Raw genomic sequence first — 23,869 nt, forward strand, 5'->3', positions numbered from 1 at the left:
CTGCTGCTTTGTTTACTCAACCAGTGGTCTTTGTTTTCTGTTGGTTTGTGTATTTCTCCATCTCCATCATCCCTCTTCCCTCCTCTTCCACCTGCTTTTCTGGCTGAATGGCAAACTTACCCAAGGCTGGGGACTTGGGCTGATTGCATCTCTTCTGTATCTCAGAGCAGAGTACTGGGCAGAACAGGTGCTTGCAAATGGATGGATGAATTACAGACTTTCACTTCCTGAAAAGGATTAAAGTGACCAATCATGTTAACTGAGTGCAGACAATTGGAAGAAAGACTTAGCATGCCTGGGTTGTTTTCTTGATATTACTCAATGTCATATTGAAGAACTATTAAGCCCTCGCCGTGTGCATCCAGCAATGCCAGCCCCGGGGTGGTTGAGAACCACCATCTGGAGCTCAGCTGTGTTTCCTCTGATGGCTCCATAATTGTGCTAACTTTTGGCTTCTGCACATGGTGCAGAAGATTGAACGGGACAATATGTGGAGGGCGTTTAGCCAGCAGAGTTCTTCAGATGAGGTGTGTGAAAGGAAGAACAGGTGTTCTGCGCCTTTGCGGCAGGTAAGGTGTTTGCCTGTGTGTTCTGATCTGGAAGGCGAGGGCGACACTGAACCGTGTCTGTGTATATGCACAGCTGTTAGGGGAGCGCAGCTGCAGGGGGACTTTACCCCCGCAGGACAGCAGTGGGGAGCAAGCAGGACAGCTTCCTTCACCAATGAGTAGATGCTGAGCTGATCACTTTGCCGTTATTTAAAACAGTATTTTTTTTAGATATTTATGTGAGAGGCAGAGACACAGATAGATCTCCCATCTGCTGGTTCACTCCCCAAATGCCTGTGATCGCCAGGCTGAAGCCCAGAGCCTTGAACTCAATCTGGGTCTCCCTCAGGGGTGGCAAGGACCCAAGTACTTGAGGCATTATTGCCGCCTCCCAGGGTCTGCATTAGCAGGAAGCTGGAATCAGGAGCAGAGCTGGTACAGGAGTGTAGGCACTCTGATATAGAATATGGGCATAACTGCTAAGCCAAATCCCTCTCTGAGCTAATGCTTTTTAAAAAAAAAAGTTAATTTATTTTTAATTATTTGAAAGAGCAAGAGAGAGCTTTCATCCACTAGTTCATTCCCCCAAATGCCTGCAACAGCTGGGGCTGGGCCAGGTTGAAACCAGGAGCCAAGAGCTCCATCCAAGTCTTCCTCGTGGGTGGCAATGCCCCAAGTACCTGAGCCCTCACCTGCTGCCTCCCAGGTCGTGTGCCCATTAGCGGCAGGCTAGATCAGAGGCAGAGGCAGCACTCAATCCCAGGCACCACGAGGTGAGCTGCAGGTTTCCTGGGCAGCTGTGCAGGCTGTGCCACAATGCTTGTCCCTGAGCAGATTCTTAATGCCTGACGTGACCAGGAGCTGAACGCAGAGGATGGGCCCTTCCAGGACGTTTCCAGTACCATCCTGTTGGGGACCTGCCTCTCTTGAGAGCTCCTCAGTGTAGGGCCGCCACAAAACACACCAAACACCGGAGTAAGGGAAAGGGTTTATTGGAGGAAACCTGACAGACCGGAGGGAAGGGGCAAAGAAGGAGAAAAAGAGAGGCAAGGAGAGCGTAAGAAAGAGATCAAGAGACAGAGACAGAGGTCAGGAGATGGAGAGAGAGACAGAGATCAGGAGATGCAGAGAGAGCCACACGTGTCCAGGAACAAACAGGTCCTTTTAAAACTTTGCCAGGGGGCGGGCAGGGAAGTAGGAGCAGCGAATCCTATTAGGACAGGGGTGGAGCTGACAGCAGTGGTTGGGCCATGTGGCCACCTGGCTTCTAGCAATGGCGGACGGGGCTAGAGCCTAGGATGGTGTCAGGGTGTAGATCGTGCCATAGATAAGACTGCGCCATTTTACTAACACTCAGGTGCTGGGAGAGGGTGTTCTTTCCCAGGAGTGTGGTGGTGAGAGCTGTTGTTGTCTGTGATGAGGACCTTGGGAGGAGGGCAGTGGGCCACTCTCATGCCTGCATTGCCGACTTTAGTCTCCTACACCTGAGCTGCTCCTCAGTGGGGGAGTACACCCAGCCTTATCAGGTGCGCACAGCTGTTTTCCACCGCCCTGTTCTTTATCTTCTTCCAGCAATGGTGTTAACAGGATGTCCTTCTCCATACTTCAGCTGCCCCCAAGCTCCAACATCAAACAGCCCCATGTGGATGCAGGATGAGGGTGGGAGCCCCATCAGGGCTGATGGAGAGCGGCAGGCAGGGTCAAGGTGAAAGGCGGTGTTTCCTCTTTGTTCACTTACTCTCTGTCTGGGGCTTTCTACCTGGCACCCCTCCTGCCCTCCCCCTAACAGGGTGGCCTTGATGCTGCAGAACCCAGGGTCTTTTTCTTTGGTGAGTCATTCTGAGGTGGAGGGCTCCCTGCAGGCTGGGGCGGCCCAGCTGGACGCTTCTGTTTTCTGACCTTATCGCAGGTGTCTTTCCTTTTTCCTACTGTGCAAAACCTTGAGCTCAGCTGTCACCCCCACACTCAAGTCACTCAAGTCGTGCGTGGCCTTCGCCTTGCTCCAGCCAGAGGGCAGACAGCCGCAGTGCCGCCCGTGTTTGCAGAGGGGGAGATGGACATGGCTGGGGATTAGACAGTGTCCCCGGGGCAGTGGTGTTTGCTTTGGCTCCGGTCAGATTCCTCCTCCAGAGAGGTGAACACAAACCCCTTTCAGTCCCAGGAGAGCGCTTTGGATTGGGCAGCCTTGTTGGCTCCAGAAGGGAGGGAGCTGGGGCCAGGTGGGGGCTTTTCCTCCTTTCTTGTCCTCCTCTCCTCCTGGAAATGCCTGATTTGTGCCCAAAATAACCGAGTTGGTATGGCTGGGTTTCCTTTGTGGCACCAGAGGCAGCTTTGAGGTTCAAAAGATTCGTGGAAAGTGGAATTAAAAGATAAGTTTATTTCAATGCAAAGAAAATTGAAATCCATGCATATAAGGGGACTCCAAAAAGTTTGTGGGAAAATCCATATTATGAAAAAAACTACACATCGATTTCTGGATTTTTGCACCCAAATAGACTTATCTTTTACTTCCATTTTCCATGAACTCTCGGGAGTACCCTCGTATCTGTGCCCAGTGCTGTTGGCTGTGACCATCTACTCAGAGAAATGTGGTGAGTGAGCAGCCCATGGTACAGCAGGGCCCATTCCCAGGGGCTGTTTGTTTGGTGAGCGATCCAGGCCGCCTCAGATCTTTGTCCTGGCTTCCTGTTTGCGGCTGGACATGTGTGTGGAGCTACCCATGGGAGCGCACTCCAGGAACCATCATCTACTGGATATGGACAGGAATACACTTCTCTCTCTCACTGCCACCCCTTCCCGTGAGACCTGGAAGAATCCAGCGCTGGGAGCTGCCTCTTGGTCCCCTCCCTTGGGGCAGTTGAAAGCAGTCGTCTCTGAACCTTCAGCAACAAAACCACCTAAAGTGTCTACTGGAGATGCAGGCCAGGGCAGACACCAGGGCAGGCACCAGGGCAGACCCAGGAATTAGCCCAGGACTGTTTCTGAGTCTTCTCCAGGGTTGTGACGCCCACGGAAGTTTGAGAACTCTTGGAGGGGAAGGCAGGGCAGCTGGACCAGTTCTGCCAGCAGCCACGTTTGCGGCCTCCAGCAGTTGTCCTCTTTGGCCATCAGCTTCATCAATGCCAGCCTGTAGGGTTACCATGAAAGTTAAATGTGGCTGTGTCCCCATGAACGTTCCTGGAACCCAACGAACCTTCCCTAAACATTTCCTCAATGCACTTCCAGCTTCTCCTTTTATCCCAAACTCCTGCTTTAACAGTCGTCCTCATGGCATCTTTTGAATCCAGTGCTCTCTTCAATTAAGGCTGCCCCTCCCTGGAATTTTGGGGGACAGATCCCCCCTCTTTGGTGTATACACTGGGAATTTGAGCCGATCCACCTGTCTACTGTCTCTCCTGGAGAGTCAGGTGGGGCCAGCAGCACCAAGCTTCTAGACAGAAGTCAGCCCCATCAGCAACAGGGACCCTGAGACAGAAGGCCTGGAGAGGCCGTGTCCACACGGGGGACTCAGAACGCATGGACCACAAGGTGCTGATTGCAGTCGCGCTGTGCTTTTATCTTTCGCATTCTTTCCAGCCTGGGTGTCTCTTGCCTCACCATGGAAGATCTCCTCATTGTAGAGAGAACATTCCAGAGCGTTTCCTGTGGTTATGGTGGGGGGAGGGTACAGCCTACCCCAAACCTCTCACTGATCTTTCTTACCTTTTATCTGTAGCTGGTCCCGTGAGAAAATCCCTTGCACTTGACTTCCTCAATTCCCAAAGCCTTTGAAGTGGCTTCTGGGAAGAGCAGCAGGTGGTCGAGCCCCTGCTTGACAGGGCCTGGCTGGGCTGGGGGCCGCCCCTCCCCTGGAGCTGCTTCCTTTCCGGCAGACCTCACCACCCTCCAGCTCCCTTCGTGCCACTGCCCTGTCCCCCAAAGACATCCCCAGCCTCTGGCCCGCTGGGCGGCCTTGTAACCCTCTGCTTCCTTCTGGCGTGAGGCCGGTGCTGCGTGCCAATGTTTGGCTCTCGGCAGGCTGCAGCTGTGCAGGAGTTGTGCTCCCAGGGCCCAGGTCACGGCTGGGAGGCCACGCAGGGACTCGGGGGCGCACTCTCATCTGCTGCTTTCCCTGGAATGCCCTCTGACTCAGAAAGGACTTTGATAAGGGGTGCACACTAATTAATGCTATCTCTTTAGAATGACCCGGGCTTTCTGCAGGCAGAGCACAGGGCAGCACATTCCTCAGCTGCCAATCACCCCCTCTGGATGACGCTGGGAGTGCCTTGCTGAAGCTCACTGGGGTTCCCAGGCACGAGGGCAGGACTGGAAATGGATCCTGAGGTGTTGGTGTTGACCTCGCCACCTGTTAACTCTGGGAATTCAGCAAGTTGCTTAAACTCAGCTATGAAACGGACAAGGCGGCGGCCCCCGGGCTTCTCCCATACAGTGTGCTAGGCATCCTGTGGTTGATCCGCGGTGTTGCTTGAGGCTGGGGAGGTGCAGGTGCCTCGAGCGTGGTGAAGTATGAGTGTTGAGTAAGTGTTGATTTCAGTGACTTTGCTTGAACTTGAAACAAAGACTCTGGACTCGCCACTTGACAGGACAATGAAAGGGCTTCCCTGCGCACACGCCATGCCCTGTCTGTCTGGTGAGGTGCAGCTTGGGTCAGGGGCTGCACCCTCAAGTAGAGGGCTCAGCATGCTTGCCTTTGCCATCAGCTCACTGTCAGAGTGAACTCTGGCCATTCTGCTTGTAGGACGTCTCCCTGAGCTTCTCTGTTCTAGAACATTCCTTGCAGCCATAAAGGGGGTCGGCGGTCTTGGCTGACTTGATCCTTCTGCAGCTTCAGGAGTCCAGTGGACCTTTCTTCTTCTTCTTAAAATTTTATTTTTTCATTTTACTTGAAAGAGGGAGAGAGAGATCGATCTTCCCTGCACTGGTTTGCTCCCCAAATGCCCCTAGGAGCCAGATGGAAAGCAGGATCCAGGAATTCAATCCGAGTTTCCCATGTGGATAACAGGGATCCAAGTCCTTCTGCCTCCCAGGGTGCACATTGTCAGAAAACTGGAATTGGAAGTGGAGCTGGGGCTCAAAGCCAGGCATCCCAGGCAGTGTCTTAACTCCTGAGCCAAACACCTTTTGATTCACGGAGCTCATAGCTGGCTGTGAAGGACTTGTGCAGAGGAGCAGCAGGCTGTAGCTTTGCAGTCGGCATGCACCTAGCCCGCTCCCGGCTTCCGTGGGGGAAGGTGGTGGGGGTGGCCCGGCACAGAGCTCATTTAGCCCCTCCCTGGAGACAGGGCCTGGGAGGAAGGCATTTTCTCCTGAGGGGCTACTCAGAGAGCAAGTGGTAGGGATCCAGGTAACCCTGGGGATGCGCGGGGTTGGGTATCCCCGGGAAGAGGTCAGAGCCCTAAGAAGGTGTCGCAGTTTCTGTCTGGCATCTCCAGCTTCCTCTGTCTCTCTTCATGGAGAGGGTCTCAGTTTCTGCCCTCGGTATGCCTGGTCCTGTATCTTCATGTTACCCACATAAAAACCCATCCAATGTTAGGATGCCCCCAGCCTGGGCCAAATCTCTGTCTCCCGGCCATGCAGTCTTTATCTTGGCTTGAATCCTACTTGTCCCAGGTCACTACTCCTCCAGCCAGCCACCCTTTGTCTCCCCAGTGGACAGCAGGGAATGTGACACATTAGCACCAGAGGACAGAGGCACTCAACTCCTTGGCCTGTCCTATTTGGCTGGGTTTCATTTTGAGAGGGTGCACTCCAGCCTTTATTTTTATTTATTGAACAGATATTTATTGAGCTTCTCATGGGCCAGCAGCGTTCAGAACACTGGGGATGACGCCGTGAACAGGAAAGAGAAGGCCCAGGTCTCACAGGGCCCACACTGAAGGGAGGAGAGACTGGACAGTACGCCTGTCCCTTACCGAGGGGAACTGGTGGCAGCGTCAGGCCGGGCGGGAGGGGAGGTGGCTGCAGAGCAGGATGCTGGGAGTTGCCTCTCCGTGAGAGCTCCCTGGGTAACTCCCTGAGCGTCAGGGTCAGAGCTGAGAGTGCCGCTCTCTCGGGGCGGAGTACGATGGGGGTGGCTGATCATCATATGCTGTAGGTATCGGGCTAATCATCCTGTTGGTATAGGTTTAGATTTCTTTTCCTCCCCAAACTTCTCTCTGAGGTCATGAGGCAGGGTCAGTTCACCCAAGAAGTTGGCTGCTTATGAAAAAGCTACTTGAGGTCTACCCTGTCTATTTTTGGAAGTGTCCACTCAAGTAAGAGGAACTGGGTCTTCCTCGTGCCAGTCCATGAAGCAATGACGTGTCCAGAGCCTGTCGATAAGTCACTGCCTGGGCCCAAGTTTCACTACCGGGTTGGAGTGGGAGGGCTGTCACCAGGGAAGTCCTTCCAGATTTAGAGATTAGCAGGATCACCGAGGGTCACATGAGCACCACTTTCAGGAATGACAGCAAAGACTTCTTTTCCTTTGGGCTGTTCTGTGTCAAAGGGCAGGGAGGGCCCTAGCATCTATCTGCTGTTGAGTGCTGGTGGCTGGAACAGAGCCAAAGCATTTCAACAGAATTCTGTTTGCTGCCTGCTTCCGAAGTGAGAAATCGGGGCCCACACTTTGGCATAGTGGGTTAGACCACTGCCTGCAGTGCCGGTATCCCATGTGGGTGCCAGTTCAAGTCCCAGATGCTTCACTTCCCCATCCAGCTCTATGCAAATGGCCTGGGAAAGCAGCTGAAAATGGCCCAAGTTCTTGGGCCCCTAGACCCACGTGGGAGGTGCAGAAGCAGTTCCTGGTTCCTGGCTTTGGGCTGGCACAGCCCTGGCCATTGTGGCTGTTTGGAGAGTGAACCAGAGGATGGAAGATCCCTTCTCTCTGTCTGTAACTCTGCCTTTCAAATAAATAAATAAATCTTTAAAAAAAAAAAAAAAGGAAATGAAAAATCCAGAGAAGCTGAGGACTGTGTGATGCCATCCCAGCTGGCTGTGCGGGTTGACAGCTACCCTGCCACTTCCCCTCTTTCCTGGTCGAGTCCTGGAGAAGTTCGGCAAGCCCATGGCGGTCAGCCATCCACGCGGTGAGCCAAGGGACATCCGTGTGCTGAGGCCACAGTGATTTGTGTTCTCAGTGCGAGGGGAGGCAGAGGGGGCTCCACTTGTGTGCCCTGGGGAGACCTAGCATGACCTTTCCCAGGGTTCACCATGAGGATGATTTCAAGAGAAGCACCCAGCCCTTCAAGGGAGGGGCTCCCGAGTTGGTGATTTCTGAAGCAGGCATAAATAGGGGCTCAGGAAAAAAAAAAAAAAAGAAAGAAAGAGTTAAAAAGAAAACAACTCCTGTGTCAGCATCAAAAGCAGAAAAGTTTCCCTACAGAACTCGGGCCTCTCTGCTCTCCGTTCACAGCCTAGGGTGTCTCTGCTCTTCAGCTACCCTGTACCCACCGACCCCCCTCACCCCCACCCCCAGAGATGAGGAGGGAATGCAGCACCAAGGCTGCAGGTCAAGATCAAGCTATATCAGAAAAATTATAATTACAATTACTTGGTGGGAGTGAGTGCCTTGTCTTGCACCTGTTGTCTCCTCCCTTACTCTTCAGAAGGGTGCTTGGGATTCAGTACGTTTTGAGTGTAGGTTCGATGGAGAGATTCCCGTGACTTCCAGGCCTGATCTTCGGGAGCCCCAGATGTGAGGTCTTCCCTGTGTCAGGGCTTCCTTGGTTACTCTGAAACCTCATGTCTGCTTCCCTCTTTCTTTTAATTAAAGTTTTACTTAATTGTTTCAAAAGCAGAGTTACAGACAGAGAGGGAGAGATAGAGAAAAACAGAGCTTCCATCTGCTGGTTCCCTCCCCAGATGGCCATAATGGCTGGGGCTACAGCTGGGCCAGGGCCAGGCCAAAGCCAGCAGCCAAGAACTCAATCCTAAGCTACCACATGGATGGTAGGGGCCTGGCTACCTGGGTCTTCTGCTGCTTTCCCGGGGGCATTAGCAGGGAGTTGGGTTGGAAGTGAAGCAGGGAGGATTCCAGCTGGGGCTCCTATGGGATCCTGGCATCGCAGGAGGTAGCTTAACCTGTGCCACATGCTGGTCCCTTGTCTGCTTCCTGTTGGTCAATTCTCACTATGCAGCAAGCTGCTGCTGGGCCCAATAGTTTTGCTGCAGAGGAGACTAGAAATGCTTGAGTTAGTGGTGAGCTGCACAGTTCTAGGAGTCATAGCTTTACTCAGAAAATACTTTGTGAGCACCATCTCTGTTCTTGCCACTGTGCCAAACACCATGTAAGAGGAGTTGCACAGGAAATATCAGTCAATGTTACTTCTCTCTTCGTGGTATTAACAGTCTAGTTGGGGAGACAACACCCTACAGGTTGAGAAACAAAATTAAATGAGGCATTCCATAAGAACAAGAAACCCATGGGGTGTAACTATGCTGTCAACAAACCAGACTAGTGGGGGTCACCTCTCGGCACTGCCTCCTCCAGCAGCCGGATGTGTGGGGGGGACCCTTGAACTACAAAACTGAGCACACAAGCCTGCAAGAATGGTCAGATCTGAGAGGGCAGCCATGCTTCTGTGGCCTCCACCTTGTCCATGCAGGACCTTGGAGTCAGATAGCCATGGATTTGAATCTCAGGGCTGGCATTAGAAGCAGAGTGACCTTGGGTGAATTACTGATGTTTTCCTCTCTGTAAAAACCAAACCAAAGATGCTGTTGCCAGCATTAAGGAGTTGTTGTGAGGGCTTAAGTGAGATACCAGTGAAATACCTTTCTGCACACTGCCTCACACATGGTAGGTGCTCAGCATAGTTTAAATAGCAGTCCTGGCCAGAGCTTGCAGCCCAGAAGGTGAGAATACACATTCCGCTGCAGATGGCCTGACCTAGCAGTCCAGCCTCAGCACTTACTGTTAGGTGATCTTGGACCAGCTACCTAAGTGCCAATTTCCTCAACTTTAAAATAGAGATTAAAAGAGTGCACATGCACACACACACACACACACACACACGAAGACGTTTCAAAAAGTTTATAGAATAATGGAGTTAAAAGGTACACTTATTTTGCTGCAAAAGATTCTGAAATGCATGTGTGGTTTTTTTATAACATGCGTTTTCACGAACTTTTTGAAGACTCTCATAAGCATAAAATGTTTACTTTGGGGTCTTCCTCTCTTGGAACCCCTGCCTGGCCGCTTCAGCAGGAGGTCTCCAACTTAAATCCTGCTTTTCTCTGAAAAAGTAAAAAAAAGTAAAAAGAGAGTTCCACTTTCCATGAACTTTCTGAAATGCATGTGTGTGTGTATGTGTACATGTGTGCACATGTGTGTGGTGCTCAGGGCAGTGCCTGTCGTGTTGCAAGCCCGAAGCATCAGCTCTCATCACCACTGTTCTGTTCCCTAGGACCAGTGATCACGAGCTACCCTAAGCATTTCCCTCACCTTTCTCCTTTCAGAGGGCTTACGGGAACCCAAGAGCAAAACCGCATAATCACAGCTTTGAGGCCGGACCCGGTGACGGGGGAGGGAGCACCCAGGATATCTGGACTGAGCAGCTGTGATCCCGCTTCCTAAGTCCTTAGAGACGAAGCTTAGCCCTCAGACGCACAAAGTCCTGTCATGAGTGATTTCCCCCCGAGTCTCTAGGGCTGCTTTTGTGCCTGAAAGCCTGCCACCTCCTTAATCCTGGGAGGCCTTTAGGAAAGAAGCCGAGGGCCTGGGTTTGGGGGTTACAGACACACAGTCCTATGAGCAGGGTTTGTGTGTGCTTACTGTTTGCCACGGGCACGTTCCCCCCAGTTCCCCGGTGCTGCCCGGCATGCCCAGGAGGCTGGGGACTCCCTTTCCTGGGGAAACGCAAGCCCTGTACTCTCGACTCTGGGGTGTTGGAGTCCCTGCGGCCTCCTTGGTCTCCCTGCATTCCTTCTGGGGCACCCGCGGCTGAGCCTTCTGCACAGGCCCACAGGTGCCCCGCCCAGCAGAGGGCCTGCACTCTCACCTCACCCCACCCAGCTGGGGTCCCGGAGCTCACGCCCAGAGCGTCCACTTAGCAGGTGAAAACAAACATCTAAGTGACAGCAGCCAAAGGACAGAATGTGGTATGTATGGCACCAGACGAGTGAAGTGTGCAGCTCTGCATGGCCTTTCAATGCCAGTGGGGACAGAACAGTGAGTGTAGAAGTCGCTCCCATGTAATTCCCCATGTGGACGTGGTCCTGGGTGATGGACGGGGCTTTGGTGGTAGCCTTGCTCTCCAGGGACACAGTGCCAGGCTGTGCAGCCCCATGTCCAATGTGGCATGTCTGTGTGTGGAATGGAAACTGGACATAGTGCATTAGCACATTTTGGTGCCTGTAAATGTGTAGTAACACTTCTCACACTAAGGCAGTCTGCAGCTCCCTCCACCGTCCTGTTGTGTGCTCAGGCACCACTAGTGCGTGTGGAGCTGCAGATGCACACCTTTACCTGGCTTCTCATCGTGGACAACATGCTGTGGGGGAGCTGGTGCGGGCAGCACACTACATGCTCTCAAGCTGCTCATCCGCGCTCCTGGACCTTAGTCTGACGTGGACACCTAGGTTCAACGTTGACATCAGGGACAGGTGTCTGGCACAGTGGCTAAGAGGCTGCTTGAGATGCCAGTAGCCCTCATCTGAGTGTCTGGCTCCGTTTCAAATTCCAGCTTTCTGCTAACGGGCACCCTGGGAGAGAGCTTAAGTACCTGGGTCCCTGCCACCTACCTGGGCCACCTGGGTTGAGAACCTGGCTCCTGGCTTCTCCTGTTGCAGGCATTCGGGGAGAAACCAGTGGATGGAAGACTCTCTATCTCTCTTTCCCTTTAAAATAAAGAAATAAAAATTTCAAAACTCCATAGGACTCTCAACCACGCTAGGTTATGCAGCAGACTTGTCCCCGGGACCTTTGCCTAGACCTCAGTTTCCATCCGCATCTTTCTGTGACTCTGGGCTCCCCCAGGCATCCGCGTGGAAGTCTCCTTGGCTGACCTGCAGCCGCCTACGTCACCAACACCCATTTCTTGAGCAAGCGCCTCTTCCATTTGCCTGGCACCAGGAAAATGTGTCCAAAAAATGGTGGGAAACCATCAGAAGGAGGTCACGGCTGGCCAGGAGCCCGAGGGAACAGCGCCCACGCGGGCTCAGAGAACAAACCAGGCGGAGCCGCGGCTAAAGGGCAGCGCGGAAGGGTGAAAGGCTGGGGCCGCGACCGGGACACAGAGCTGCAAAGGGACCGAGGAGCAAGTGGACTTGAAAGCTGGGGAACCCTCGGGTGGAGGAAGCCCTGAGCGGCAGGCCGCGGGGCGGGACTTCCTGCCCGCCGCAGGGCGGGACTTCCTGCGTGAGGGCCGTCGGTGCCTGCAGGTCGCTGAGGAAGGTGGCCCTGGGGCGCAGGCCTGAGGAGGAGAGGCGCGGCAGGGCTGCAGGGGGAGAGGACGCACCCTGGGGGACTTGGAGGGACGACTGGGGAGGGGCTGGGATGGAGCCAATGTAGGAGGCAGAATTCAAGATGAGCAGGAGCGTTGAGAGAGAACAGGGAGCCGGTGTGTGGCGCAGCGGGTTAAGCCACCGCCTGTGACACTGGCGTCCCGTATGGGCACTGACTGGTTGGAGTCCTGGCTGCTCCACTTCTGATCCAGCTCCCTGCTCATGTGCCTGGGAAAGCAGCGGAAGATGACGGGGATGCTTGGGCCCCTGCTACCCACGTGGGAGAACCTGGCGCTCCTGGCTTGGAGCTGGCGCTGACTGATGTGGCTGTGCGTTTTGGGGAGTGAACCAGTGGATGGAATGTCTGTCTCCCGGTTACTCTGTCTTTCGAGTAAATAGTATCTTAGGGAGGGAGGGAGGGAGGGAGAGAGAGAGAGAGAGAGCGAGCGAGCTGACACGGAAGTGGAGAGGTGGCATGGTTTGCATGAGCACCATACACAAACCAAGTATCTTGGCTGTCCCAGAAGCCTCCCTTGTGGCCACTGCCACTGCGCATGTGCAGGCTTGGAGAGCCGAGCTTGCCTGTAGAGAATGAACCCTAACTGGTCCGTTTTCCTTTGGTGGGTTAGGAAACAGGCAGGCTGGAAGAGGCCGATGACCTTGCCAAGATCAGACATTGAGTAACTGGCGGAGCTGGGCTTTGAACTCATCTTCCTGACCCCAGAGTGTGAGCCCTTCATCCCTGTGCCAGTATGAAGATGCCAGTGTTGGCGCAGGAAGCAGGAGAGGTGGGGGTTTCCGCTAAAAGGGGCAGAGCACCCAATGAGCTCCTTAAGGAGCGGAGTGCACCCACGGGAGGTCATGAGGAGCCCCAGCCTGGAGGAAGCCTTCGGGCCAAGGGGCTATGCCGCAGGGAAAGATGCTGCCCCAACAAGGGGACGCCAGGGAGCTCTGAATCCCACAGGGGCCCAACCCAGAGACCGATTGCCTCGACCGGGGTGGGCTGCCTGTGCCTAGGGAAGAATGAGGTTGGGTCGGTGAGAACCTGTTGGTTGGGATCGTTATCTCCTAACCAGAAGGGCAGGGTCCACCTTGTCAACAGCCTGGAGGAGGCCTTGGGAGCCTTTCCAGGGCTCAGGTGACACTGCCAGGTGCCTGTGTTGACAGAGGGCTCCCTGCCTTTTGTGGAAGCCCTGGGACCCTCCCCCTGAAGGCCTGGCTCTCTCTTGACCCCAAAACTCAGAATGACATCTTTATGCTGTGGTTCTAATTTAGTTGTGACCTTGTTGATGGCGGCTGGGGGCAGAGGCTTCATGGATATCGGAGCTGTCTGACGTGTTGTGTTGTGTGACGGGTGGACATCCTACTCCAGGTGCAGCCTTGTGCTTTTCCAGTTCTGTTCTCTCCCAGTTGGGTGGACCAGACGACAGGTGACGGGGGCGAGCTGTGGCTTCTTCCCGTCACCCGGAGCTCTGAGGCTGTGCACATGTGCTGGCGACTGTGACATTTGCTCGGGAAATGTTTGCCGCTGCCACTGCAGCAGCGCTAGGTATCACCCTGGGGTTTGCAGAAAAGGCAGACAATGAAATAGATCATGAAAATGGGGCATCCAAGGCTGCTTCTCCGTCCCTTTGCTCACCACATCATTGCCAGCACCGTCTTTTGGGGGTGAAGTAAGCTGTAGATATTTTTATGCTTGCCCTGGACTCCGAGGTGCTGTGTGCTGAAATGCCAGCTCCAGCTGTGTGACCTCGGACAAGTGTCTGAACCCTTCTGGACCTCAGTGCCCGCATCTGTCAAGTTGAGACTGTGTTGCAGCCTCTGTCTGGGATTGCTGTGGGGACTGAGACATCCCCCGTAAAGCACTGTATGGTTTACTGTGATGGCCATTATTAGGTACTAGACTTCAGAGATGAATGTGAGCCCTCATGGTCTGCCTGGGGAGAGGGATATTGATAAATAATCATTCAGAGAGAAGGTCACCTCTGCAGGGAGCTCACTTGGGGTGAGGCTTCAGAAAATGGGTCCCTGGGGAAGTGCAACTTGACCTCAGACCTAAGGGTTGTCTGCATTGCGGGGGTGGGGGGGTGCATTGGCATTCCAGTCCAGGCAGAGGAGCCTGTGCAAAGTCCCTGTGGTCTCAGCTGTGAGGGAGCTCTGAACATTTCAAAGCTACAAAGGAGTCCAGTGTGTCAGGGTCTTGGAGAGCAAGGAGATGACCCGTAGCTGACCAGTGGACAGACCCCATGTACAGAACTTGGTGGGCTGTGCTTAGGACCTTTGCCCCTAATGTAAAAGCAGGGGAAGTCCTGGTGGGGTTTTGAGGAGACCCCAGTTTTGGTCATGTTTCCCACGCTCACCAGCTGCCGTGGAGAATGGCTGGGAACGGAGTCTCACGGGGAACCCCTGGAGGGAGCCGCTGGAAGGCACCCATGCTGGCTGATAAGGACTGCCTGCTTGCGAAAATGCTGGACTGCCCCACCGGAGGGAGGATGGCAGGGGTGGGGCCGGTGACCTTTATCAGGAGGCGAGCTTGGGAATTGCTGCTGTGGGATGGGTGGAGGTGAAGAGAGCCTCACTCACTCCACTGTAAAAGCAGTTTTTGGAATAAGCTTCTGAAGACTAGGACTGTGACTTGGTGTGACTGTAGATTTTGCATTCTTATTTATTTATTTGAAAGGCAGAGTGACGGAGAGAGAGAGAGAGAGAGAGATGAAATTGAGAGAATGCTGTCATCTACTGGCTCACTTGCCAAATGGCTGCAATAGCTGGGGCTGGGCCAGGAGACAGGAACTCCATCCAGGTCTCCCACGTGGGTGATAGGGGTGATAGGGACTCAAGTACTTGTGCCATCTTTTTTTTTTTTTAAGATTTTATTTATTTGAAAGGCAGAGTTAGAGAGAGAGAGAGAAGGAGAGGCAGAAATCTTCCATCTGCTGTTTCACTCCCCAAATGGCTGCAATGAGGGGGGCTGAGCCAGGCCATAGCCAGGAGCCAGGAGCTCCATCTGGGTTTCCCACATGGGTGCAGGGGCCCAAGAACTGGGGCCATCTTCTGCTGCTTTCCCAGGCGCATTAGCAGGGAGCCAGATCAGAAGCAGAGTAGCTGAGACATGAACTGGCACTCTTATATGGGATGCAGGTATCCTAACCAGCAATTTAATTCATTGCACCACAGCACCCACCTCTGAATTTTGTATTTTGCCCATGACTTTGTACTTTGTTGAGAACGATAAAACTAGAATGAATACAGGGACATAAGTCAGCTCAAAACCGGTCAGTGGTAATTTTCAGTCATTTATGTTTCTGACCTGGTCTCTGGCTTTGCTGTGAGTGCAGGAGAGGTGCCTGCATCACTCCCGCCCAGGAGCAGCATTCTCCCGCCTTCTGGAGCTAACTTTGCATTGACTTGGGCTCCAGGTCTCTGACTTTTATCCTACAGGTAGCCTATCAGATATGTGTCAGAACTCAGATGGGTAAACGCATAGACTTCTGGGCTGGCTAGTGTCACACTGATGCTTCCTGGGAGACAGGGGGTTGAGCTGGGTTCTGGGGTCAGACACAGTTGTCTTGGGATCCCAACTCTTTGTTAGCTGCCTATGTGACCTTGGACACTTGTTCTCAGTTGTAACATTATCAGGGTAAAACTAGCAGATAAAATATATTAGATGCCCAGCACATAGTAGATGCTCAAGAAATGGTAGGCCAGCCTTACTTTCCCGTACTTGAATTTTTTCCCCCTACCACTGTGGGCACAGTGTGGTTTATAGAAAGAACCTGTACCTATTTTAGTGGGCAGACCTTTGTGTAGGCAAGATTTTTCTAACACTTTCATCTGAACATGTGCCCATACATCTACCCATCTACCCGTCCATCATCCATCATCCCACATAACCACCATCCGTCCATCCATTGGTTCACAAACCCACCATTTGCCCGTCCATCCACCCACCATCCATCCATCAGTCCATGCACCCTCCATCTGTCTGTCCAGCCAGTCAGCCAGCCACCCACCCACAGACTGAGTACTGACTATGGGGCAAACTTAGAAACTGGGATCTGGAAATAGAGCTGAGGACTCCCACGGAAGACTGCTCTCAAAGCGCAGGAAAATATGTGTCTGGGAAAGCACAAAGCCTCGGCAGCTTACAGTCAAATCCCCATGTCTTGTTTTTCTGCCCAGGGCATAAAAGCCAGATTTCTGCCAATTCCAATCCCAAGCCACCTTCCTCTTGAGAAAGGTCACCATGAGACAGTATTGCCAGCCAGCCAGCCCGGATGCTGGTGTGGGAGTAGAAGAGCCTCCCTCTGGCTTGGTGTGTAGATGGAGTGAACAGAGTCCAGCCTGCGGGGTCAGGTCTGTAGTGTGACTCCTGCTGGGAAGAGTTACAGAGGGAGGCAGAAGCTGACCAGGGATTATGGTATCCTGCTTCCAGGTCTCAGGGTTCTTGTCACCATTTTGGAAATGAGGGAGTGGCAGAGACTTGAGTGATGTCTGTGTCTTTCCTTGTACTCACAAATGGGACCCACCAAAAATTCTCCTTACCTTCTGGATTTCCAACACCAAAGGGTCTACGAGGCCAGACGATGTGGACTTGACCCGGGGTCCCAGACATGAAGAAGGTTGCATCTGCCCCTCGTACTAATCAGGTCCTCTAGGGAGACAGAATCCATGTAGACATAGGGAGGAAGATCTGTTAGAGGAGCTGGCTAACATCATTATGGCATCTGAAAAGTCTTATGACTTCTCAGCAGGTATCGAGGTGTATTAAGCAATATTAAGATGTCTCGCCTTCAGACTGGAGACTCTGGGGTGCCAGTGGCATGGCCCAGGCCAAGTCCAAGAGCCTCGGAATGCGGGAAGCTGAGGTGACTCTGAGGCCAAAAGCACGAGTGCCAGCAAGGCGGGTGCTGGCTAAAGTCCTGGGCGTCCAAAGACTGGCAGCTGCCATTGAAAGTAGGAGTTGAGGCCGGCGCCACGGCTCACTAGGCTAATCCTCCGCCTGTGGCGTCAGCACACCAGGTTCTAGTCCCGGTTGGGGAGCCAGATTCTGTCCCGGTTGCTTCTCTTCCAGTCCAGCTCTCCGTTATGGCCCGGGAGTGCGGTGGAGGATGGCCCAAGTGCTGGGCCCTGCACCTGCTCCTGGCTTCAGGTCAGCGCAGTGTGCCGGCCACAGTGCGCTGGCCGCAGCGGCCACTGGGGGGTGAACCAACGGAAAAGGAAGACCTTTCTCTCTGTCTCTCTCTCTCACTGTCCACTCTGCCTGTCAAAAAAAAAAAAAAAAAAAAAAAAAAAGTAGGAGTTGAGTGTGTTCCAGCTCTCAGTTCGCCCCCTGGATTTTGTCTCCAGACTCCAGCTGCTCGCATCAGGGCCAGGTCTTCCCACCTCCTGCACTCAGACTCACGTGCTAATCTCATTTGGAAACACCCTCATGTATGCACACAAAATGACACTTTTCCATGTTTCTAGGTATTTCTTCATCCACCCAAGCTGACACCATAAGGCCAGCCACCACACTACTCTATGACTGGTTTTGAGTGCCAGTCAACTCTTAGAGATCAGCAGTTAAGAAGCCAGACCAACCCTGACAGATCGCTGTGCCTGAGCAACAGGGATAACTCCAAGGTCATGACATAGCTGCTCCTCCAGAGGTGCCTGCTCTCCGGGGCCTTTCTCAAGAGTCTTGGTCCTGGAGGGCCTTGGTGCAGGCCAGGTGGAGGAGCCCTGTCCTGAGGGGCCAGGAGATCTGTCTTAGCATCTCAACTGTGGTAGAGCCCTGGACAACCCAGAGCTTAGCCTCACCGAGCCTCCAGTCGGGTCCTTCCACTTTGGGGTTGTATTAGAGGATTACAAAAGAGCTTTCGAACTGTTACATTCCATCATTTCAACCCACAAACATGGCCATCTGTGGTATCTTCTGTATTTTTATTTTATATCCCTCCCACCCCCACACCTATCATACAACTCCTTCCAAGCAAGGGCCTTGCTTAATACATTTCATTATCTGCTAAGAGGTCTAGCTGAGTCCTTTCCACAAACTAGAAGTTTTTAAAGATATGTCTGATGTGTCGCTTATACTCTGGCAGAGGGAGCCCTACACTCAGCCTTTTGCTGATACCTTTTGTGAATCGTCAGAGCTGAGACCCACCAGGAGTCGTGCTGAGTGTCCGTAATGGACAGATTGGAAAACCAGTCAAGGCCATCAGCAGATTGGCAGCTGCTGAACGTGCAGTTGTGTGTAGTGAGCACAGATTGCTTCTCTACCTGCAGTTCCTTCCAGATTCAACAAAAGAGACCTCACAGCAAAGGAGTTTGAGCTTCCCTGAAGTCACAAGCTGTTTGCCGGGTTCTGCCTTGGTGTTATGTGTGGCACACTTTTGGGAGTTGTATCACAGCCAAGTACTGCTGAAGCAAAGCATTTCTGACCTCAGAAACACCTCAAGTCATGTTACCTGTCAAGTCCCTGGCGTTTGGACTCCAATCCAGATAGGCGATGTTTTAATTTGTTGAGGTGTGTTTGTGTGTGTGTGTGTGTGTGTGTGTGTAGCCATTTTGCATGTGCCCATGTCCTGGGTGTATAGATTCATGCAGTTGTGTGTGACTTCATGCTGTAGGTGCTTGGGAAGTTGCTCAGTTATTCACACAATGAACTGAGCTTTCATGTTTGTAAATGTGGTAACAATTTTAGACTTCTGACTCTTAGTACAAGTTCTTGGGATTGGAATGTGTAGAACGTGTCCCCAGCTGATCTCTCAGCTCCAAGTAAGCAGAAGCAGTGCAACTAGAAATTTAAATGGCACAAGGCAAAAAACAACACTGTTTTATTCTCCAGAGATGGGGATAAAGGAACCATGGTTCATTGGTTTGCAGCTAGAGAAGGACCAGTCTGCACTGAGACCCCCAACTACAGTGTTTTAAATAGGTGTTGGTAGTGGGGGAGTCAAGTGGTCGATCAAAAGAAAGATTTCTCTGCTATCTTGGAATGGGGCAGGGATCCCTGTTTGGGTTTGAATATGGATTGGAAGTTGAGAATTATGTTTGTTTGTTTTTTAGGAACCTCTTTAAACCTGTACTGTCACCTTTTAGGCTTTGCTAACTGTGACTGATTGTCTCTGTCTTCTATAGCTTGGAATTGCAATTGGGTTCTTGGTCCCTCCTGTTTTGGTACCCAACATCAAAGACCAGGAGAAGCTTGCCTACCACATCAGCATCATGTTCTACATAATAGGAGGTGTGGCCACTCTCCTGTTCATCCTTGTCATCATCGGTAAGGTTATTGGACTGAAAGGGCCAGGGGCAGAGAGGTGGAGAGGTATGGAATGTTCTGCGATCTTGGGTGGGGCCCTTGGGAACAGGGCCGTAAAACACCATGGATGTTTACAGAAACTGAAAGCTGGGATTCTCTCTGTCTTCAAACGTTTTCACCTGAGTAGCTCTCCCCAACACACTGGTCTCGTGCACTTGTCTAGCAGATCCAAACAGGCTTGACTGCAGTTGAGCTGTTCTGCGGTCCTGTCTCACAGAGGTAATGGATACACTCCTGTCTCATTGATGACATCAGTGGGCACTTAGGGTATCACTTAGGGCACTTAGGCCCTTGGTGTGAAATATGCCTGATGGGATACACTCCCCCGCAACCCTCTGTGTGGGCTACTGTTATCAGTCCCATTTAACAAAGAGGAAGACGTGAGGGAGCTGAAGGGAGTCATTCAAGATTAGGTAGCTCCTGACAGAGACTGGATTCAAGTCTAAGCTTGTCTAACTTCATACTCTGCATTTCTGAAAAACAAAAGAAAACAGAAAATGACCCAGAATCACCAATAATCTCATAGGTTAACCTGAGTGTACTTGGAGATCACATTTTTAATGCATTTTTAAAAATTATGAGAGTGGTGTATGGTCATTATGGGAAAATGTTAAAAATGAAAGTAGCAGCACAGGCATTTGGCCCAGCAGGTAAGCTGCCTTTTGGGACAGCAGAATCTCATCAGAGTGCCTGGGTTCAGTTCTTGATTCCGGCTTTCTGCTAACATACACCTGGGAGACAGCAGGAGGTGGCACATGTGGGAGAGCCAGACTGAGTTCCCTGCTCCTGCCCATTGCAACATGTAGGGAGTAAGCCAGCAGATGGAAGCTCTCTCTCTGCCTCTTGAATACATACAAGTGAATAAATTAAAAGGATTTTAAAATAATAAACATAGCATAAAGAAAGGAATGACCATGAACTTCTCCTGGAAAAAGTTACTCCTCCAACCTCAGGTACTGCCATTGCTATTTTATATGCAGGTACACTGAGGTGTTTGATTGACAGCATTTTACTTCTTTTTCATCTGAGTAATGTTCTGTGGGCTCTGATAAATCCGAAACAACAAGGTTGAGGTTTTTCTTTCCAGTTAGTCACCGTCTAAAGATTAACCAGCTTCCCTCCTAATAACTGAAGTTCCAGCTCCCGTGTTCAAGGTTCCATTCCTGCCCCCTGGCCTCACCCCCAGAGTCAGCTGCCGCTCCCCGTATCCTCCCATCCCTGGTTGCAGGCTGAGGCAGAGCTGCGGGCAGCATGTCCTTGACAGAGCTCTGGTGCTCCTGCAAAGGCGAGGAGCAGGGGAACTGTGGGGGAGAGCGGAGATGATGATGTAACCAGTAGCCTCCTCCTTACCCAGCCAGACTTTTAAACTGTCAAGTATCTGGCTCCAGATTCTTGTGTTTGTAGCAGATGGGGGCCTGGGTCTTTGTAATTGAGAACCTGGAGGGTAAGATATTTCTTGTGTTTTGACCTATTATTACCAATCATAGCAAAGAGCTCATTGAGTAAAGAGCTGAAGAATCTTATCTGAATTTTGGTTTCAGTTGCCAAATCCTTGAGCCACAACACCTGCTGATGCAGAGATAGGTAACCTTCTTGCCTAGCTTTCTTCCCCCGAGGAAGGGGAAGTCAACAGGCAAGACAGTGGAGGGGGTTGCAATGTGTGGAAGTTACCCAGGACTGTTTCCAGGGATGGAGGAAGCAGGGCTCTGAAATCAGTCCTAGGGCGTCTTCTCAGTGTAGGGGGGTGCCCTTTGATCTGCCAAGAGAGCCAACCTCATATGCAGCGCTTCCTCTAACTGGACACGGTCTAATGGCCTTTCAGAGTGTGCTCAGGGGGTGTAGGGGAGGCTGTGTGTTGCTGGCTTGGACTTTTATCCGGGGACCAGTTTAGCAAACAATTAGTTAAACTGATCTGTGTCCCCTGCCCTGAAAGTGGAGTGGTCATCACGGCAGTCAAAGTGATCGCACCAGTGGTCCTGAAAATAGTATAGACGTGGAGTGGTTTTCTGCCGTCCCTCTCCAGCCCTTATTCAAGTGTCCACTCCCAGAGGAGCTTGTTGATCCTCTGGTCCCCTTCATAGGAAAGATGTTGAATTCAGACTTTGTGAAGCCAGGAGGGGGATCTAGGTGTTTCTTCTATTGAAGATCGTTTTTACTTACTCAGGGAGTATTTATTGGTCAGTGGCCAGGCTCTGTGCTAAGCACGCAGCACAGTTCCGACACCCTCAGTAGGAGCTGTGTTCTAAGCCAGTAACTGGGCTCACTAGTCCCAAAGCTTCAGCTTTTGCTCCCTTCCCAGCCGGGCACTGTGGCTGTGTTTTTCAGTGCTCTGTGATAGGTTATCTGCTGGTCACTATGGAACTCTTTGGGCTTTGAACACTGCCTGGGAGGCCAGACGAGTTCAGTCTTCCAGAGGCTGTCAAGGAAAAGTAATCCCAGGACCACTTGCTCAGCCTCAGACAATGGGAGGCAGCTTCAAGAGAGGAGGCTGCAAGGATTTAATTGGAGAATTAACACTTCCTTTGGCTGTCTCAGCCCCTTCTTAGATGATGGAGCCAGCTCCCGTCTGTGTGCAGCCAGCCCTGCTGGGTGGGCCTACAGGATTTCTCAGTCACCTCTGTTTCTTTCTTTTCAGTATTCAAGGAGAAGCCTAAACATCCCCCGAGCAGGGCCCAGTCCCTGAGCTATGCCTTGGCGTCCCCTGATGCTTCATACTTGAGTTCCATCATCCGGCTCTTCAAAAACCTCAACTTCGTGCTGCTTGTCATCACATATGGTAAGGGGCAGGCGTTCCCAGGAGTGTACTTGAACTGGGAGTGTGAAATGAGAGGCCTGATAGCTCCATTTCCTCCTGTTTCCAAATCCCAAATGTGCATGTAGATGTAGGATCAACCAGGAGACCCAGCTGTGCCTGAGTGCTTTTGCACATGTTGTAGAATCTACCTGGGAGATCATTCCTTCCTATGCCAGGTTATCTGACAAATGCAAGTCTCCAAGTCTCGTCTTGCTGTCATCTCTGGAAAACAGTGTCAGGTGACCTCCCTTCTCTGATCATGCTGTTCCTTTTACGTCTTAAAACTTACCATTAAAAAAAAAAAAATGCTGAGCCGGTGCCGCGGCTCACTAGGCTAATCCTCCGCCTTGCAGCGCCAGCACACCAGGTTCTAGTCCCGGTTGGGGCACCGGATTCTGTCCCGGCTGCCCCTCTTCCAGGCCAGCTCTCTGCTGTGGCCAGGGAGTGCAGTGGAGGATGGCCCAGGTGCTTGGGCCCTGCACCCCATGGGAGACCAGGATAAGTACCTGGCTCCTGCCATCGGATCAGCATGGTGCGCTGGCCGCAGTGTGCCAGCCGCGGCAGCCATTGGAGGGTGAACCAACGGCAAAAGGAAGACCTTTCTCTCTGTCTCTCTCTCTTACTGTCCACTCTGTCTGTCAAAAAAAAAAAAAAAATGCCATTTCTAGGGGTATCTCTCCATTAGACAGAACTCTGTGAGAGTAGAGATTTATGTCATTTCATATGTTTAAAAATTTTTATTTATTTATTTGAGAGGCAGCAAGTCACAGGGAGGGTGCTCCTGTCAGCTGCTTCATTGCCCACAGGCCTGCACTAGCCAGGCTGGGTTGGGGTGAACCTCAGTCCAGGTTTCCATGGGAGTGGAAGGACTCCAGTCAGCTGAGCCATCAGCACTGCATTCCTCCATGGTTGACGTTAGTTGGAAACTAGAGTTGGGTGTTGAGTCTATTCACCGCGATGTGAAATGTGGGCATCTTTTTTTTTCCTTTTAAGATTTATTTATTTATTTGAGAGGCAGAGCCACAGACAGGGAGAGGGAGAGACAGACAAGTCTTCCATCAACTGGTCCACACCCCAAATGGCCACAACAGCTGGAGCTGGGCCAATCCAAAGCCAGGAGCCAGCAACCTCTGCCAGATATCCTACTTGGGTGCAGGGGCCCAAGCACTTGGGCCGTCCTCCAGGGCTTTCTCAGGCCATCAGCAGGGAGCTGGATTGGAAGGGAAACAGCTGGGACTTGAACCTGCAGCGCTCACTGCAGGTGGAGGCTTAACCTACTACACCGCAGCGCCATCCCTGAGGGATGTGGGTATCTTCACCAGAGTCTTAACCACTAGGCCAAACACGCATTCCTGTCTTCATCTTTAGAGGATGTCAGCAGGGGCCGATCCAGAGTGGCTAAGCCAGTCGTTACTGAATGAATGAATGAATGAATGCATGGGTCTTGCTACATGATTCACTCCTCACCCAGTCCTCCCTCACCTTGTGATCACTTTTTTTAAAACCTGAGTGCAAGACAGTATCCCTCTTTTTTATTTAATTTTCTTGGTTTTGGGCAGGATAAATTGGGATCTTATGCTGCTGTATTGACTTGCCTGGCCTGCACGGTATTTTCTGTATCTTCTTTCCAACCTTTAATAAGACTAGTGAATTGGGAAAGGGCAAGACAGAGCCTCCTGCCATTCCATTAAAAGGTCTCCTCCTGGTGAACACCAGTTTATCCATTGGTACTCCCTCTTAGTTCAGGCAGTTACAGATCCACCCAGCTGTGCTGCTATCCAGATCACGTTGGACCGT

The 23,869-nt window shown here is 52.0% G+C and overlaps 1 protein-coding gene and 1 long non-coding RNA gene across 5 annotated transcripts in view; one reads left to right on the forward strand and one right to left on the reverse strand.

Moving 5' to 3' along the window:
- The window catches only part of FLVCR2 (FLVCR choline and putative heme transporter 2), a 63,242-nt gene that overhangs the window by 11,920 nt on the left and 27,453 nt on the right, over positions 1–23,869 (forward strand). Inside the window, exons 1-3 of one of the 3 annotated variants that reach the window (XM_089322412.1) lie at positions 18,460–18,483; positions 19,098–19,239; positions 21,914–22,054. In XM_089322412.1, coding sequence (XP_089178538.1) covers positions 19,185–19,239; positions 21,914–22,054 — 196 coding nt within the window. In that variant the 5' untranslated portion in view covers positions 18,460–18,483; positions 19,098–19,184. Of the gene's footprint in view, positions 1–18,459; positions 18,484–19,097; positions 19,240–20,586; positions 20,723–21,913; positions 22,055–23,869 lie in introns of those variants that run through there. The other 2 variants (XM_002719577.6, XM_089322413.1) reach the window with 2 other exon arrangements.
- On the reverse strand, positions 9,671–11,905 carry LOC127484603 (uncharacterized). Of its 2 annotated transcripts, none has more exons than XR_007911666.3 (3): positions 11,462–11,905; positions 11,271–11,366; positions 9,671–9,764 (listed from the first exon to the last, which is right to left on the reverse strand). It is a non-coding gene; the product is annotated as an uncharacterized LOC127484603 (long non-coding RNA). The 2 variants fall into 2 exon arrangements; XR_016226681.1 differs by having other exon boundaries at positions 11,535–11,904.

Source organism: Oryctolagus cuniculus, chromosome 20, assembly GCF_051225735.1.
Source record: "Oryctolagus cuniculus isolate XC-2025 breed Fujian yellow rabbit chromosome 20, ASM5122573v1, whole genome shotgun sequence".
NCBI classification, from domain to species: domain Eukaryota; kingdom Metazoa; phylum Chordata; class Mammalia; order Lagomorpha; family Leporidae; genus Oryctolagus; species Oryctolagus cuniculus.